At 50.5% G+C, this 13,960-nt stretch overlaps 1 protein-coding gene across 5 annotated transcripts; it reads left to right on the plus strand.

Moving 5' to 3' along the window:
* The first annotated feature begins 613 nt into the window (after nucleotides 1–613).
* On the plus strand, nucleotides 614–3,899 carry LOC105042754 (UDP-rhamnose/UDP-galactose transporter 2). 5 transcript variants are annotated; one of them, XM_010920062.4, is made up of 5 exons: nucleotides 617–1,053; nucleotides 1,261–1,436; nucleotides 1,528–1,728; nucleotides 3,491–3,642; nucleotides 3,725–3,899. In XM_010920062.4, the coding sequence occupies exons 1-5, from the start codon at nucleotides 1,044–1,046 to the stop codon at nucleotides 3,786–3,788; spliced, it is 603 nt and encodes a 200-aa protein (XP_010918364.1). In that variant the 5' UTR covers nucleotides 617–1,043; the 3' UTR covers nucleotides 3,789–3,899. The 5 variants fall into 5 exon arrangements, 4 of the variants coding, with proteins under 4 accessions (XP_073112765.1, XP_010918364.1, XP_010918365.1 ...); XM_010920063.4 differs by having other exon boundaries at nucleotides 1,319–1,436; XR_012141004.1 differs by adding an exon at nucleotides 3,325–3,401 and having other exon boundaries at nucleotides 619–1,436; nucleotides 3,725–3,881.
* Nucleotides 3,900–13,960: the final 10,061 nt, after the last annotated feature.

A 13,960-nucleotide genomic window follows, 5' to 3' on the forward strand; every position in this document is an offset into this window, starting at 1 on the left:
ATCGGTCCGCCGATCTAATCGTCGGGGTTCAAATAGCTACTACAAAAAAAGTCACATACATTCATGCTTTTTAGTCACCTAAAGTATGTATGTGAATAAAAGGTTAAATTTTGAAAAAAAAAATTGTATATACCCATGTGTCAAATGTAAAAATGTTATAATTAATTTTTAACTTACGTTTCAATGATTAAATATGAGTAAATTAAATTTGTTAATGGGTAAATATGGGTAGCTCAAATCTGTTAAAAAATATACTAAGTATTGATAGAAAGTGATTGACGTTAAGAAAGGAGCACTAAAAAAAAAAAAATGTACCGACCCCATCACATTTGCAGTTGAATTTTTTAGAGGCAAGCTCAAGCCAATAAATTTTTCATCGGCCCCTCCGCAATCCAAACCAATTTTATTCAACAAAATATTATGATGTGAAAAAAAAATAAATTTCTAATCAAGTAGCAAGCTGATAATCCCAAACTGATTTTGTTCACTTCTCACTTCACATGTAAATCAGCCGATCAATATTTTCTTTCAAAGATCGATCTCTATCTTCCATCCAGCCGTTTGGTTTTTACTCTCCTCTCAAATGGGCTATAATTTATTGGTCGCAAGGAAAAAGAAACCTGAAAAGGGCAGAGCGTGTGCGGGGGGAGAATTTTCTCCTCCAACTTCGTGGTGGCCAGACCTCTTTTCCAAAGCTCCCAGCCCACTGCCGCTCTTCTCCCCTGCCCTCCTCTTCTTGTTTCTAGTTAAATTCCTCTCATCTCTTCCATCTCTCTTTTTTTCTCTCCACTGCCGCCGCCACCACCAGGAAGGGACCAGGGCTGTTCGCCGACATTGGCAACAGAGGCAGCAACAGGGTTGTTTGCTGCCTGTGGCTCGAGTCGTGCGGGGTCAGCATGGTTAAGTGCACCCTACGACCTTTTTCACATTCTCTTCCCCCCACCCGATCTTCTCAGCCAATACGTCTCTCCCCGCTTTGAAGTCTTCCATGGCATCCGACTCTCCGATCGGCGGCCATTCTGGCGCTCCGATCTTCTCCTTCTATGTTCGCCGGTTTGTTCTTCAACACGCTCTCTCTCTCTCTCTCTCTCTTTCTTACTTTCTTTAAGCTCTCTTTGGGCTTCCTCCCACCAATCCCTAACCCTGACCCTGACCCTGACGAACGAGACCCCCCAACCTCCCTTCCTCAGGCCTTCTTCCAGACCCTTAATTCCAAACCATTATTAATTTTTTTTGGGTTTTTTTTTTTGTTATTTTTAGCCACTGGGTTCTACTTTGGCGTAACGGCATTTATGGGTTTCGTGTCGAATGTTATCAGACTTTCTTCTTCAAAGCATGTTCCTCTGTGGGAGCTTCTTTGGTTTTCTATTGTTGCCAACACATCCATCGCTGGGATGAACTTGAGTCTTATGCTCAATTTTGTTGGCTTTTATCAGGTGCTGTAGAGTCTCATCTTCTCTATTCTGATAAACTTACATAAATCAAGGCATCAAATGAGTGGTATTTCTCTTATTGTGCTACTTGTAGATCTCGAAGCTGAGTATGATTCCAGTTGTATGTGTGATGGAGTGGATCCTTCATAGTAAGCACTATTCTAAAGAAGTGAAGATGGCTGTGGTGGCAGTTGTTGTTGGTGTTGGTGTCTGCACCGTGACGGATGTGAAAGTAAATGCCAAGGGGTTTCTGTGTGCTTGTATTGCAGTATTGTCCACATCCTTGCAACAAATTGTGAGTAATTTCTTGTTGCTTATAATTTCACCTAGAGTGATCTATAGTTTTGACAGCTCCTGGTTCTCTTGTTTGCTAGGTTCTAACTGTTTACCAATATTTGAAAATACTTGCTTAGATGTTTATAAATCAAAGGGAGTAATGGGACGAACATGTTGGAGTCATGCAAAATGAATGCTTCTGATTGCTTCATCACTCAATTTGTTTGCCCCATGGGTACTCTTTATTCACTTGGCTGATTTTGTAATTCCGGTAGTAGAATTATAATTAGGTTATTACTTGTCTAGAATGAGCTTTTCTAAATAGAAATGTGCCTTTTCTTTCTGTCCCGTGTGAATTGAATCCACTTTGTGTCTTCAATGTTGGGATGTAGATGATGTTAGTTGCTTTGATGGAGGTTGCTTCTCTGTATCAAGATCTAAGCTCCATATCCTTGTAATGTTTTGTCAGTAATTGAAATCATTTATTCAGAATGGAGGTTGGTTACGGCATATGTGAAAGGTTACCAAGCTGATCTAATGTGCATTTCAAATTTATAAGTTGAGGATTTGCTTTTTCACAGATTAGTAGGGTGTATAAGAGGGAGAGGTGGAGGTGCTGGAAGACTCTTAATAGAAGTCTAGCAAACAGGATGGAGTTGTTGTCAGTACCAGTGCAAGATTCACACTTTCTACTAATTTACGATTATTTTAAAAGGTTTAAGACTTTTAGACCATTCTTAACTCTTGCACAAGCCTTTAAATGTCAATTCCCTTTATAGACAACTAATTGCAGACTTTTTTACAAATGTTTGCTGGAGCTCTGGATACTTGAACTCTGTCGCACTTTTTGATTGTAGTTCTGATTGTGTGAAATTGAGATGGGAAGTATGGTTAGAAAACATTTCTGAAGTGGAATCATGAAAGAATATACGAAAGCAGGTTAGAAACTTATGGAAAGCACATTAAAAACCACAGAATAGCTGTTTAGAGACTGATCTGACATGCTGTCCTACTGCTCATTCCTAGTACTTTTATGTTCATTTGATGTAATTTCCTACTCGTTTACTTTATGATTCCATTTCATGCGCTTCTGCATGTTTGTGCCCCCTTGGAGAACCAAAAGCCATTTTTGAGACACATTTTTCGGGAATTGTAAGATACATGTTTTCTGATAAGAATGCCTACATATAGTTATAACTATTTTGCCCTCAGGTACAGAGCATTGTTATAGCTTGGAGGTTAGGGTGCCAGGACTATATATATTTATATGATTTTAGTTGTGAATTAAGAAATAATAGACTGTTTTGTGGGACAAGTATATATCATAAGTTGTGAATTCGAAACATTGATATGTTTACCAAGAAAATTTTGAAGCATGTCAAATCGAAGAAGAGAACTATTCTATATCAGAACTCAGATCAATCTGGAAATTAGTCAAAATGTCATGATGGACCTGCTTCTAACACTTGGAAGGATTTTCAATGATGCAAGGGAATTTCCTTGTATACATGAAATGTGAGACGTCATATAAAGCCCTTTCTTTCTAACCTTGCTTTCGCTCTTTCTTTGGATTATATATTTCTATATTTCTTAAACTGAATTTGTTGTCCTTTAGGTTTACTTCTGTTCAACAGGCATAGACCATCTATTTCGATTCGACAGCCTAGAAGGATCGATTTCCAGTTTGTTAAGGTTCATCAGACATTATATTGCTGTTTTGGATAATTGTGCATCTTGCAAGCTTACTTAATTCATTCTGTAATTATTTGATTCTTTTGCAGATCTCAAGGATACCAATTTGTCAATCATTTGCCAATTGTAGGCAAATAAAATGTGCCGCAACTGGAGGGAATGGCCATCGGGAATTGATGTCTAAAGACAAATTTGATTCTTTGGAGCCATTCTTGTTATGTATGATGAAGGATGTTGCTTGGTAACTGATAAATTTTCTGGTTATGTAAATGTTTGCTATTTTTATACTTGACCAAATTTGTGAATTTTGATTGTTTTTACAGGAGTTTGAGATCGTTGGCTATCTTTTTGCATGAGCTACCTATTCAATCAAGAGGAGGCACTTAATGTTTTCAGAATAAGGCTTCTTGGGGCTCAGGTTTCTCTGAGCCCGATGCTCCATTGCTTGTAAAGGACAAAAATCAAGCTTTAATGAAATATGCTATGGACACTCATATTGTTTGATGGAAAGATTATGTATGTGTCTATATACATATATTTTAATAGTGACTTAAGCTCTAAAATTATATATATATATATATATATATATTTTTTTTTTTTTTTTTTCTTTTGCAAATTAAGGTCGAGGATATAATAGATGGTGCCAAGAAAAGATAGGGATTATCTTACTGATGGCTTCATAGGTTGATGAACTCTCAGATTTTATAAAGTTAACTTTTTGGTGTCATAAATTCAAGTTGTTGGTGCAAAAATCCGCCTGCATCGGAGAAGCTAGAGTCGAGGGAGTCACGGTCGCCGTCGGAACCTGCAAAAGAAGTCTAAACCGGAGGTGGGGTTGCTTCGGCAAGATCCTCCGACGCTCAAGTCAGTTCTCTGCCTCAACAGGATTGGAGTGCTCGAACAAAAATTTTAGCAGAGTTTCTAGGTAAGAAATGAGAGCTTAGAGAATAACGTATCTAGGGTCTCCCTTTTATAAACGGAGGGAGCAACAAATTGATAGCGATGTTTGTAACCGTTTGACAGTGGGCTATCCATGGTCAGGAGGAGTTTGTTGCGAAAAGTAGTGGAGTAGAATCGTGGCTATTACCGGGACATGCCACGTGGAGTCTGTCGCGGGGAGTGGAGCGGCGTTCGTTGTTACGACTTGCCAGAGGATGGAGGAATCGCGCGGTATCCGTCGCAGGAAGTGGAGCAGGATCGTAGCCATTATTGTGGTCTGTCAAGGAGTGATGGAGCCGTGCGGAATCCGTCGCAGGAAGTGGAGCAGAGTCGTGGCCGTTACTGCGGCCCGCCAGGGAGTGATGGAGCCACGCGGAATCCGTCACAGAAAGTGGAGCAGATTCGTGGCCGTTGCTGTGGCCTGCTAGAGGGTCCAAGCCTGTTGGTCGAAGTCCGGCTGGAGTGTCTGGCGGAGAGAGGTGGCTAGTTACCCGTCTGAGAGGAGTTCGGAGTCTGGCTCTCGTAGGAGTCCGGATGAAGTCTTCCTTCAGTCGAAGTCGGGGACGAGGTCCGGCTCCCGTGGGAGTCCGGACGGAGTCTTTCCGCAGCTGGAGTGGGAGACGAGATCTAGCTCCCGTAAGAGTCCGGGCGAAGTCTACCTGCAATCAAAGTCAGGGGCGAAGTCCGACTCTCTTAGGAGTCCGGACGAAGTCTACCTGCAATTAGAGTCGTGGGCGGAGTCCGGCTCCCGTAGGAGTCCGGATGAAGTCTGTCTGCAGCCGGAGTCGGGGACGAAGTCCGGCTCCCGTTGGAGTCCGGGCGGAGTCTTTCCGCAGCTGAAGTCAGAGACGAGATCTGGCTCCCGTAGGAGCTCGGGCGAAGTCTACCTGCAATCAAAGTCAGGGGCGAAGTCCGGCCCCCTTAGGAGTCTGGACGAAGTCTACCTGCAATTGGAGTCGTGGGCGGAGTCCGGCTCCTGTAGGAGTCCGGACGAAGTCTGCCTGCAGCCGGAGTTGGGGATGAGGTCCGGCTCCCGTAGGAGTCCGGGCGGAGTCTTCCTGCAGCCGGAGTTGGGGACGAGGTCCGACTCCCGTAGGAGTCCGGGCGGAGTCTTCCTGCAGCCAGAGTTGGGGACGAGGTCCGGCTCCCATAGGAGTTCGGGCAGAGTCTACCTGCAATTGGAGTTATGGGCGAAGTCCAGCTCCCGTAGGAGTCCGGACGAAGTCTACCTGCAATTGGAGTCGTGGGCGGAGTCCGGCTCCCGTAGGAGTTCGGACGAAGTCTGCCTGCAGCCGGAGTCGGGGATGAGGTCCGGCTCCCGTAGGAGTCCGGGCAGAGTCTTCCTGCAGCCGGAGTCGGGGACGAGGTCCAGCTCTCGTAGGAGTTCGGGCAGAGTCTTCCTGCAGCCGAAGTTGGGGATGAGGTCCGGCTTCCGTAGGAGTTTGGGCAGAGTCTTCCTGCAGCCGGAGTTGGGGACGAGGTCCGGCTCCCGTAGGAGTCCGGGCAGAGTCTACCTGCAATTGGAGTTGGGGCCGAAGTCCGGCTCCCGTAGGAGTCCGGGCAGAGTCTTCCTGCAGCCGGAGTTGGGGACGAGGTCCGGCTCCCCTAGGAGTCCGGGCAGAGTCTACCTGCAATTGGAGTTAGGGGCGAAGTCCGGCTCCCTTAGGAGTCCGGACGAAGTCTACTTGCAATTGGAGTCGTGGGCGGAGTCCGGCTCCCGTAGGAGTCCAGACGAAGTCTGCCTGCAATTGGAGTCGTGGGCGGAGTCTGGCTCCCGTAGGAGTCCGGACGAAGTCTACCTGCAGCCGGAGTCGGGGACGAGGTCCGGCTCCCGTAGGAGTCCGAGCAGAGTCTTCCTGCAGTCAGAGTTGGGGACGAGGTCCGGCTCCTGTAGGAGTCTGGGCAGAGTCTTCCTGCAGCCGGAGTTGGGGACGAGGTCCGGCTCCCGTAGGAGTCCGGGCAGAGTCTACCTGCAATTGGAGTTAGGGGCGAAGTCCGGCTCCCGTAGGAGTCCGGACTAAGTCTACCTGCAATTGGAGTCGTGGGTGGAGTCCGGCTCCCGTAGGAGTCCGGACGAAGTCTGCCTGCAGCCGGAGTCGGGGATGAGGTCTGGCTCCCGTAGGAGTCCGGGCAGAGTCTTCCTGCAGCCAGAGTCGGGGACGAGGTCCGGCTCCCGTAGGAGTCCGGACAGAGTCTTCCTGTAGCCGGAGTTGGGGACGAGGTCCGGTTCCCGTAGGAGTCCGGCAGAGTCTACCTGCAATTGGAGTTGGGGGCGAAGTCCGGCTCCCGTAGGAGTCCGGGCGGAGTCTAGAAGATGGTCGATCATCGTAGAAATTTGGGTGGAGTCCGTCCGTCGCGAAGAATCCGATCGACGCTGTTGGGGGCGTATCCGTCAGCAAAACTTGGGAGTGTTGCAGGGGCTCGGCCGCTCGGGAGGTTTGAAGAGACGTCGTCGGAGGTCAGAAGTCGGTTGGATCCCCGGAGGGTCACTCCTGTTACGAACTTCGGCTGGGGGGTATTTTATACCCAACATCAGTCCTCCTACTTTCGAGTTCGAATTTCGAATGAAGGAAGTACAGAAAAATTTTTGCAGCCGAAGTTGTCCCCTTGAATCCTGTGCGCGATCGCCCCCAGATATTTTGGCATTGAATGCGCGCGTGCTGGAGTCTTTTCGAATCGGGACGATTCGAAGGGACCTTTCGAAATTTTCGCTGGTACGTTGCTCCAGGTACGGCACAGTAATGGCTCTGTCAGCTGTCAGCCGCTTTTAGCCACCTGCCGCGGCGAGTGGAACACGTGGCGAGCGCGGGTCGGCCTGGGGGGATTCGCGATCATTATGGCACCGGATCCCAGGGTCTATTTAAACCCGCCCTTCCGCCTTTAGGGGCCCTATTCTGCCTGAAAGTTCTATCGGTGTCCATCTTTTCTTCGAGAGCCCTGACCCTCCTTGGCGTCTACCTTGGCCCTAGGTGTCCTTCGAGTCATCCCTATCCTCGCACCTTTTGCATCCTTCGGAGCGACTTAGGTTAGTCCCGGAACTTTGTTCCCCTTCTTGCCATTCGGGTGCCCCTTTTCCTCCATCTTTCTCCTGTCGCCCTCTTTTGGTTTGGTTCCCCGCAAACCTTTCACCTCTTGTTCCGCTTGATTTCTCCGAGATTTTTAGGGTCCTCATTTGAAATGTCTTCCGGCACCTCCGCCTCTAGCGGTTCCGAGAGTTCATCCGCCTCAGCCCCCAGGATCCCCATACTGTAGACGAACCCACATCTGGGGCTGGGCTTCGCCCGATTTTTGCGTCGGGTGCCATTCCCTGTTCTCTGACTCCGGATAAACTCCTACTGATAAGGGTTCAGTATGGAGTTCCTCCGGAGTACGATCTGAAGCTCTCCGGTCCCGTCGATCGGGCTAGCACCCCTCCGCCTGGCCGCTTCTGCCTGTATCAGGAGGCCTTCCGTACCGGACTCCGACTTTCGCTTCCGCTTTTCGTTGTCGTCCTCTTCCATTTCTTAGATATTTCTTTATCTTCAGTGGCGCAGAATTCCTTTAGATTTTTGATAGGGTTTCTCTCCCTTTGCTACGTAGTCGAAGTTCAGCCATCCCTCTCTTTGTTTAGGCATTTCTACACCTTCAAGCGTCATCCCTCGGCAAAGGACTGGTGGTATTTCTCCCTCCAGTTTGGCAAGAAGGGGTTGCTGAAAGGTGCTCCCTCTTCAATCCACAATTGGAAGGGAAAGTACCTCTTCGTCCACTGCCCGACTTTGAGGCTGGGCTTGCCCCCTTGGGGCTCTCTGAGGGACTCTGTCCGTCGGGCTCCCAGCCTGGGGAGGACGACCTTCAAGCCGTCCGAAAGCTTCTTGGCTATTCCGCTCCTTCCCTTCCCAACCTTCTGAAGGAGCAGTTTTTGTTCAACATCAGCTTGAGTCCCCAGGATCCTGCGAGTATTCCATCTTTTCTTTCCTCTTCTTTTCTTCCGTCCTTCTTCTTTTTCTCTTCTTTTCTTCTCTCTCTTTCTTTTTTTTTTGCGTGTCACTTCTTCCTTTTTCACCCCATCATCGATTTTTGATTGATTTTTTTTTTTTTAGGAATGGACACCGAAGCAGCACGGATGCTCGCCAGGGGTCTCAAGGCTCACAAAAGAAAAGGCGCCGCGGCCTCCGGATCAGCAAAGAAGGCCAGAACAGAGGAGACGAGCTCGGCCGTGCCTGCCCAGGCGGCTCCCACAGTCGAGGTTCCCTCGGACGCCAAACCCCCGGCTCCCCGGGCCTCTTCAAGGAGTCCCCTCACTGAGGCTCCTGTTTCGGGGGTCTGTCCCGCGAAGGCGCCCGGGGTCGAGAAGGGGAGGAGAAGGAAGTCGGTGGCCCGCAGAATAAGTGGCTGCCGGGTCGCCACCGAAGAATCCCACGGTTCTGAAGAAGAGCCAGAGAATCCCTTCAATGACAGGGACTTGATCAAGCGGTTGATCGACGGCTGCATTCTGCCCGAAGTCGTCGAGAGGATCGATCGCGCCGATCCTGAGCAGCGGGTTTGGAACTCCCTAGGATCCTTTCTCGAGGTAAACAAATCCTCATTTAATTGGCTTTTCGACCCTTGTTCTGATTCCCTAGCCACCTTTGCAGATTGGGTACCAGCTCCTTACCATTATCGAGGCGACGAACCGGGCGAGGAGGGATGCCATCCAGGCGGAGGAGCATCGCCGGGCCGAAGTCGCTCGCCTCAAAGAAAAGGCAGCCGAAGTAGTTACCCTCCAAGAGGCCCTGGAGAAAGAAAAGCAGGCCCGGGAGGAAGAGAAGCAGACCTCGGAGGAGACGGTGAGGAAGGCAGAGGCCAAGGTCGCAAATTTGGCGGAGCAGATCCCGGTCTTGGTCTCGAAGGTCAGGGTTCTTGCGGTGGAGGAGTTCAAAGCCTCTGCGGAGATGAGGGACCTGAACGTCAGGTTCGGTCAAGAAGCATTCATTAAGGGATTCGAGCTCTGCCAGGAGAAGGTGGCCAGGAAATCTTTCGAGCTCAATCTCAGCTTCTTGGGCGAGGAGTCTGAAGATGAGGCCGGTCCCTCTCCGCTGCTACTGCTGCCGCAGCCCCCCTTCCAGGAACACCGAGCTCCCCAACTCCTACTGCAGAGGTCTGAGACCTCCAACCTTGTATTTTTCTTTTACTGTAATTTTTTCTTTCCTTTTTGTCTTTAAGAAACATTCAATCAATAAAGTTGAGTTTCTCTTTGTGGATGGCTTTTCCACTCTTCTCCACTCTTCCTTCCTCCGTTTTTTGTTTTTCTTTCTGCCATGGACGCGCCTTGACGCTTTTGTCTCCCGATGGCAGTGTCCTGCCGAAGTGCTTCCCCTACCCCAAGAGATTCCGCTGAAGTCCACAATCCAGCACCTGAAGAAGGAAGTTCTTCATTTGACAAAAAGGTCGAAGAAGATGGAAGGCAAGCTTCGCAGGTTGAGGGAGAGCCACTCTGAAGCCGCCACGGAGGTCACCCACTTTCGGAACCTCCACGTGAAGGAGATCATGGAGTACAGTTGGAGGAAGGCGAACTTCGAGAAGGAGCTTGAGGAATACAAGAAGCGCGCCAGCGATCGAATTTGGGCTCAAGCTGTCAAGATCAGTTCCCTCTGAGTGGAGCTGTCGGCTGCACAGGAGAGGATTAGCCAGTTGGAAGGAAGCTCATCCCGGCTTTTGACTCGGGCCGACAGCGATTGGGAATGGTCGAAGAAGGTCTCCGACCTTCAGCAACAGCTCCAGGATGCCAAGGCGAGCTATGATGCGTATCGGGCCGGCTGGCGCAAGCAGTGGACGAATATAAGGGGAGGCTCAGGATGGCGACCGATGAGGTTGCCCGCCTTCAAGGGCAGCTAGCTGGAGGGGCTCAGCTTGCTTCCGCTCGGGATTCCAGCGAACTCCAATCCCTGAGAAGAACCGCAGAAGAGCTATCTGTCGCCATTGGGGAGGGGAAGGCCGAGCTGCAGCAATTGAAGATCCAACTGGTATGCGAGTAGCAGGCCGTCAAGGATGCGGAGGCGGAATCCGAGGTCCTAAGAAAAAGGCATCGAGAGGCAGAGAACGAAAGCCAGCGATTTCACCGAAGATACATGGAGATATTAATGAGAGAGAGGAAATTGGAAGCAGAAGTCGAAAGTTTAAGGCGCTCTCTGGCGAGGGTCGAAGCCGAAAGTTCGAGGTCGGAAGAAGCTGGGCCCCCTTAGGGCTCTTTTTGTCCTTTGTTCCTCTAAGTGTCTTCTTTTGTCGCTTGTCTGTTCGTCGTCGCGTTGTCGCTGTCGTTGTTATTTTGTTATTTTTCTTCTTCGGGCTTCCAGGCTCTGTAACGCATGTTTTGCTAATGAAATGAAAAGGTCTTTGCCATCTTACTCGTATGTCGTGTTGAACTGTCGTGTGCCGGACTTCTTTCATTTTGTCCTGCATGATGTCGATGTTGTTCGAGGATTTCTTGTTCATCTGTGTATTAGGTCTCATTGTCGAGTTTTTGGTTCGGCGTCGATGCCGCTTGGAGGTTCCTGGTCATCGTCGTGTCGGTTTGCCTTTATTTGTGATCGTAGATCTTACTCTCTCTTCCTCTCTTCATAGAGACAAGGTTTTTGTGCTTTTAATGTAGTTTGGCCTCCGTTTTTCGTTGGGGTAGAGGAACCGGGCTTTCGACTTTGCTCATGTTAGGGCGAGGTTCTCCTCCTGTCCATAACATGGCTGTGGGAGCGCATATGGGCGCTGTTTGGCCTCTCCCCCATTCGGTCTAAGAGGAACCGGCCTTCGACTTTGCTCATGTTAGGGCGAGGTTCTCCTCCTGTCCCTAACATGGCTGTGGGGGCGCATATGGGTGCTGTTTGGCCTCTCCCCCCATCCGATCTAAGAGGAATCGGGCTTTCAACTTTGCCCACATCAGGTTTGTTTTTGTTGCCCGAAGGGGTCGTCCCCTGTCGTTACAAGTCCGTGCCAAAAAGAAAAAGATGTGTAGATCTGAAAGGAATCCTGATTTAAAATAGAGTCGTTCGTTATACATTTACAAGTTTTCAAATCCTAGCACTGTGGAAGGTCTGCTCCCTGTCGGGGTCCTCCAGAGACGGAGTTGATAATCCGATTGGAGGTCGATATCCGGCTGCTCTTCCCTCCTTGGCGGCTCAGGCTGCGGCAGGGCCCTTGGCCGATCTTCTCTACCCTCAGGCCGATGTCGAATGAATCTGTCGAGCCGACCTCATCGGATGAGCTCCTCGATCTCGTCTCGGAGCTGGATGCATTCTTTCATGTCGTGGCCGTGGTCACGATGGTAGAGGCAGAACTTGTTCGGATTGTGCTTTCCGGGTGCGTGCGCATCCTCTCTGGCCTAGGGAGCTGCTCTCTGACCTCCATCAGCACCTGAGTTTTCGATGCGTTGAGGGGGCATAGTTGCGGAATCTTCCTGGGAGTGAACCCCACCGAGCCCGACGATCCGGGCTTCCCTGCCTGCATACCTGGAGAGGAGTCTGGACACGCTTGTGCCTGGGAGGAGTTCGAGAACGTGCCAAGCTTCTCTCGGCCCTTTTTCGACTGTGGGCTTACTTGAGTCTCCCGCCTGCCGCTCTCTCGCGGTCTCCTCATCCTTCATTTTAAAGGTTCCTCCGCTCGGCGTATCCTTCGGCCCGAGCCAATAGGTCAGCAAAATTTTTGGGGTACTTCTTCTCCAGGGAGAACAAAAGGTCGTTCTTCTGAAGGCTGCCCTTCAGAGCGGCCATCGCTACCAACTGGTCCAAGTTCCGGACCTCCAGCGCGGCGACATTGAAACGGTTGATGTAGGCCCGAATGGACTCCCCCTCTGTCTACTTGATGTTGATGAGGGACTCCGAGCCCTTCCGGGGATGCCGGTTGCTAACGAAATGAGCCACAAACTGGTGGCTCATCTGATCAAAAGAAAAAATGGTACCCGACTTCAGCGTCGAGTACCAGTTTCTCGCAGCGCCTTCAAGGTGGATGGGAAGGCCGGCACAGGATGGCGTCGGGCGTGCCATGAAGCAGCATCATTGTCCGGAAGGCCTCCAGATGATCAACCGGGTCTGAAGTCCCTTCGTAGCTTTCAAATTGAGGGAGCTTGAAGTTTGGCGGGATCGGTTCCTGCACGATCATTTGAGAAAAGGGGGGTCAGTACAAATATCCTCACCATAAGCGGGGGGAGCGTGGCGGAGTTCTTCGATCCGTCGGTTCATCTCCTGGAGCCTCCGGTCCAGAAATCCTCTCGACTACGGGTCTCGAGGTCCTCTGGTAGAATGGAGGTAGAGATCTTCCAGGGGAGGAATCATGATCCGACTGAGGGCTCTCCACCTCAGATTCGTCTTTTCGGGAAAGATGGGGCGGCTGGCCCAAGTGGCCCATCTACCGCCAGATTCTGGTGTTCCGGTGATGCTCTTTCAGTCGCACTGACACCTGCGGCTGCTGTTGCTGCTGTTGCATGGCCTGCACAGCTTCAGTGAGGCCTCTGACCTGCTGCACCAGTAGGTCGAATTGCTCCACGCCAACCGCCATTGCCGAAGAGGAGGAGGAGGCTGGGAAACGGGAGGTGAGGCCGGAGCCTGAGATCTGCTGCGGAGGCGTAGATCGTCTGTGGATACCCTGCGGGGAGGCATCGGGCGAGGACCGAGTGGAGGAAGGAGGAGAGGACTTCGGAAAAGATGATCGGAGGCGGTCCCGTTGAGCGCTCCTTTAAGAACAAGGTACTGCGAAGATACAGGCCCTTCCTCTAGCGTCAATCCTGTTGGTGCAAAAATCCGTCTGCGTCGGAGAAGCTGGAGTCGAGGGAGTCGCGGTCGCCGTCGGACCTGTAAAAGAAGTCTAAACCAGAGGTGGGTTGCTCTGGCAAGACCCTCCGGTGCTCAAGTCAGTTCTCTACCTCAACAAGAATGGAGTGCTCGAACGAAAATTTTAGCAGAGTTTCTAGTAAGAAATGAGAGCTTAGAGAATAACGTATCTGGGGTCCCCCTTTTATAGGCGGAGGGAGCAACAGACTGATAGCGATGTTTGTAACCGTCTGGCAGTGGGCTACCCATGGTCAAGAGGAGTTTGTTGCGAAGAGTAGTGGAGTGGAATCGTGGCTATCACCTGGACATGCCACGTGGAGTCTATCGCGGAGAGTGGAGCGGCGTTCGTTGTCGCACTTGCCAGAGGATGGAAGAATCGGCGGTATCCGTCGCAGAAGTGGAGCAGGATTGTAGCCATTATTGTGGTCTGCCAGGGAGTGATGGAGCCGTGCGAAATCCGTCGCAGGAAGTGGAGCAGAGTGTGGCCGTTACTGCGGCCCGCCAGGGAGTGATGGAGCCACGCGAAATCCATCGCAGGAAGTGGAGCAGAGTCGTGGCCGTTGTTGTGGCCTGCTAGAGGTCTAGGCCTGTTGGTCAAAATCCGCTGGAGTGTCTGGCAGAGAGAGGTGGCTAGTTACCCGTCTGAGAGGAGCTCAGAGTCTGGCTCTCGTAGGAGTCCGGACGAAGTCTCCTTCAGTCGAAGTCGAGGATGAGGTCCGGCTCCCGTGGGAGTCCAGACGGAGTCTTTCCGCAGCTGGAGTCGGAGATGAGATCTGGCTCCCGTAGGAGCCCGGCGAAGTCTACCTGCAATCAAAGTCAGGGGCGAAGTCCGGCTCCCTAAGGAGT

The sequence above is a fragment of the Elaeis guineensis genome, chromosome 4 (genome assembly GCF_000442705.2).
Source record: "Elaeis guineensis isolate ETL-2024a chromosome 4, EG11, whole genome shotgun sequence".
NCBI lineage: Eukaryota > Viridiplantae > Streptophyta > Magnoliopsida > Arecales > Arecaceae > Elaeis > Elaeis guineensis.

What these genes read in the sequence shown, in the direction of transcription:
- LOC105042754 (XM_073256664.1), top strand. Translation starts at nt 1,044, where the DNA reads ATGTTCGCCGGTTTGTTCTTCAACACGCTCTCTCTCTCTCTCTCTCTC. An exon ending in ATTTTGTTGGCTTTTATCAG is followed by an intron (nt 1,437 to 1,527) that starts GTGCTGTAGAGT and finishes TGCTACTTGTAG; the next exon opens with ATCTCGAAGCTGAGTATGAT. An exon ending in CCACATCCTTGCAACAAATT is followed by an intron (nt 1,729 to 3,490) that starts GTGAGTAATTTC and finishes ATTCTTTTGCAG; the next exon opens with ATCTCAAGGATACCAATTTG.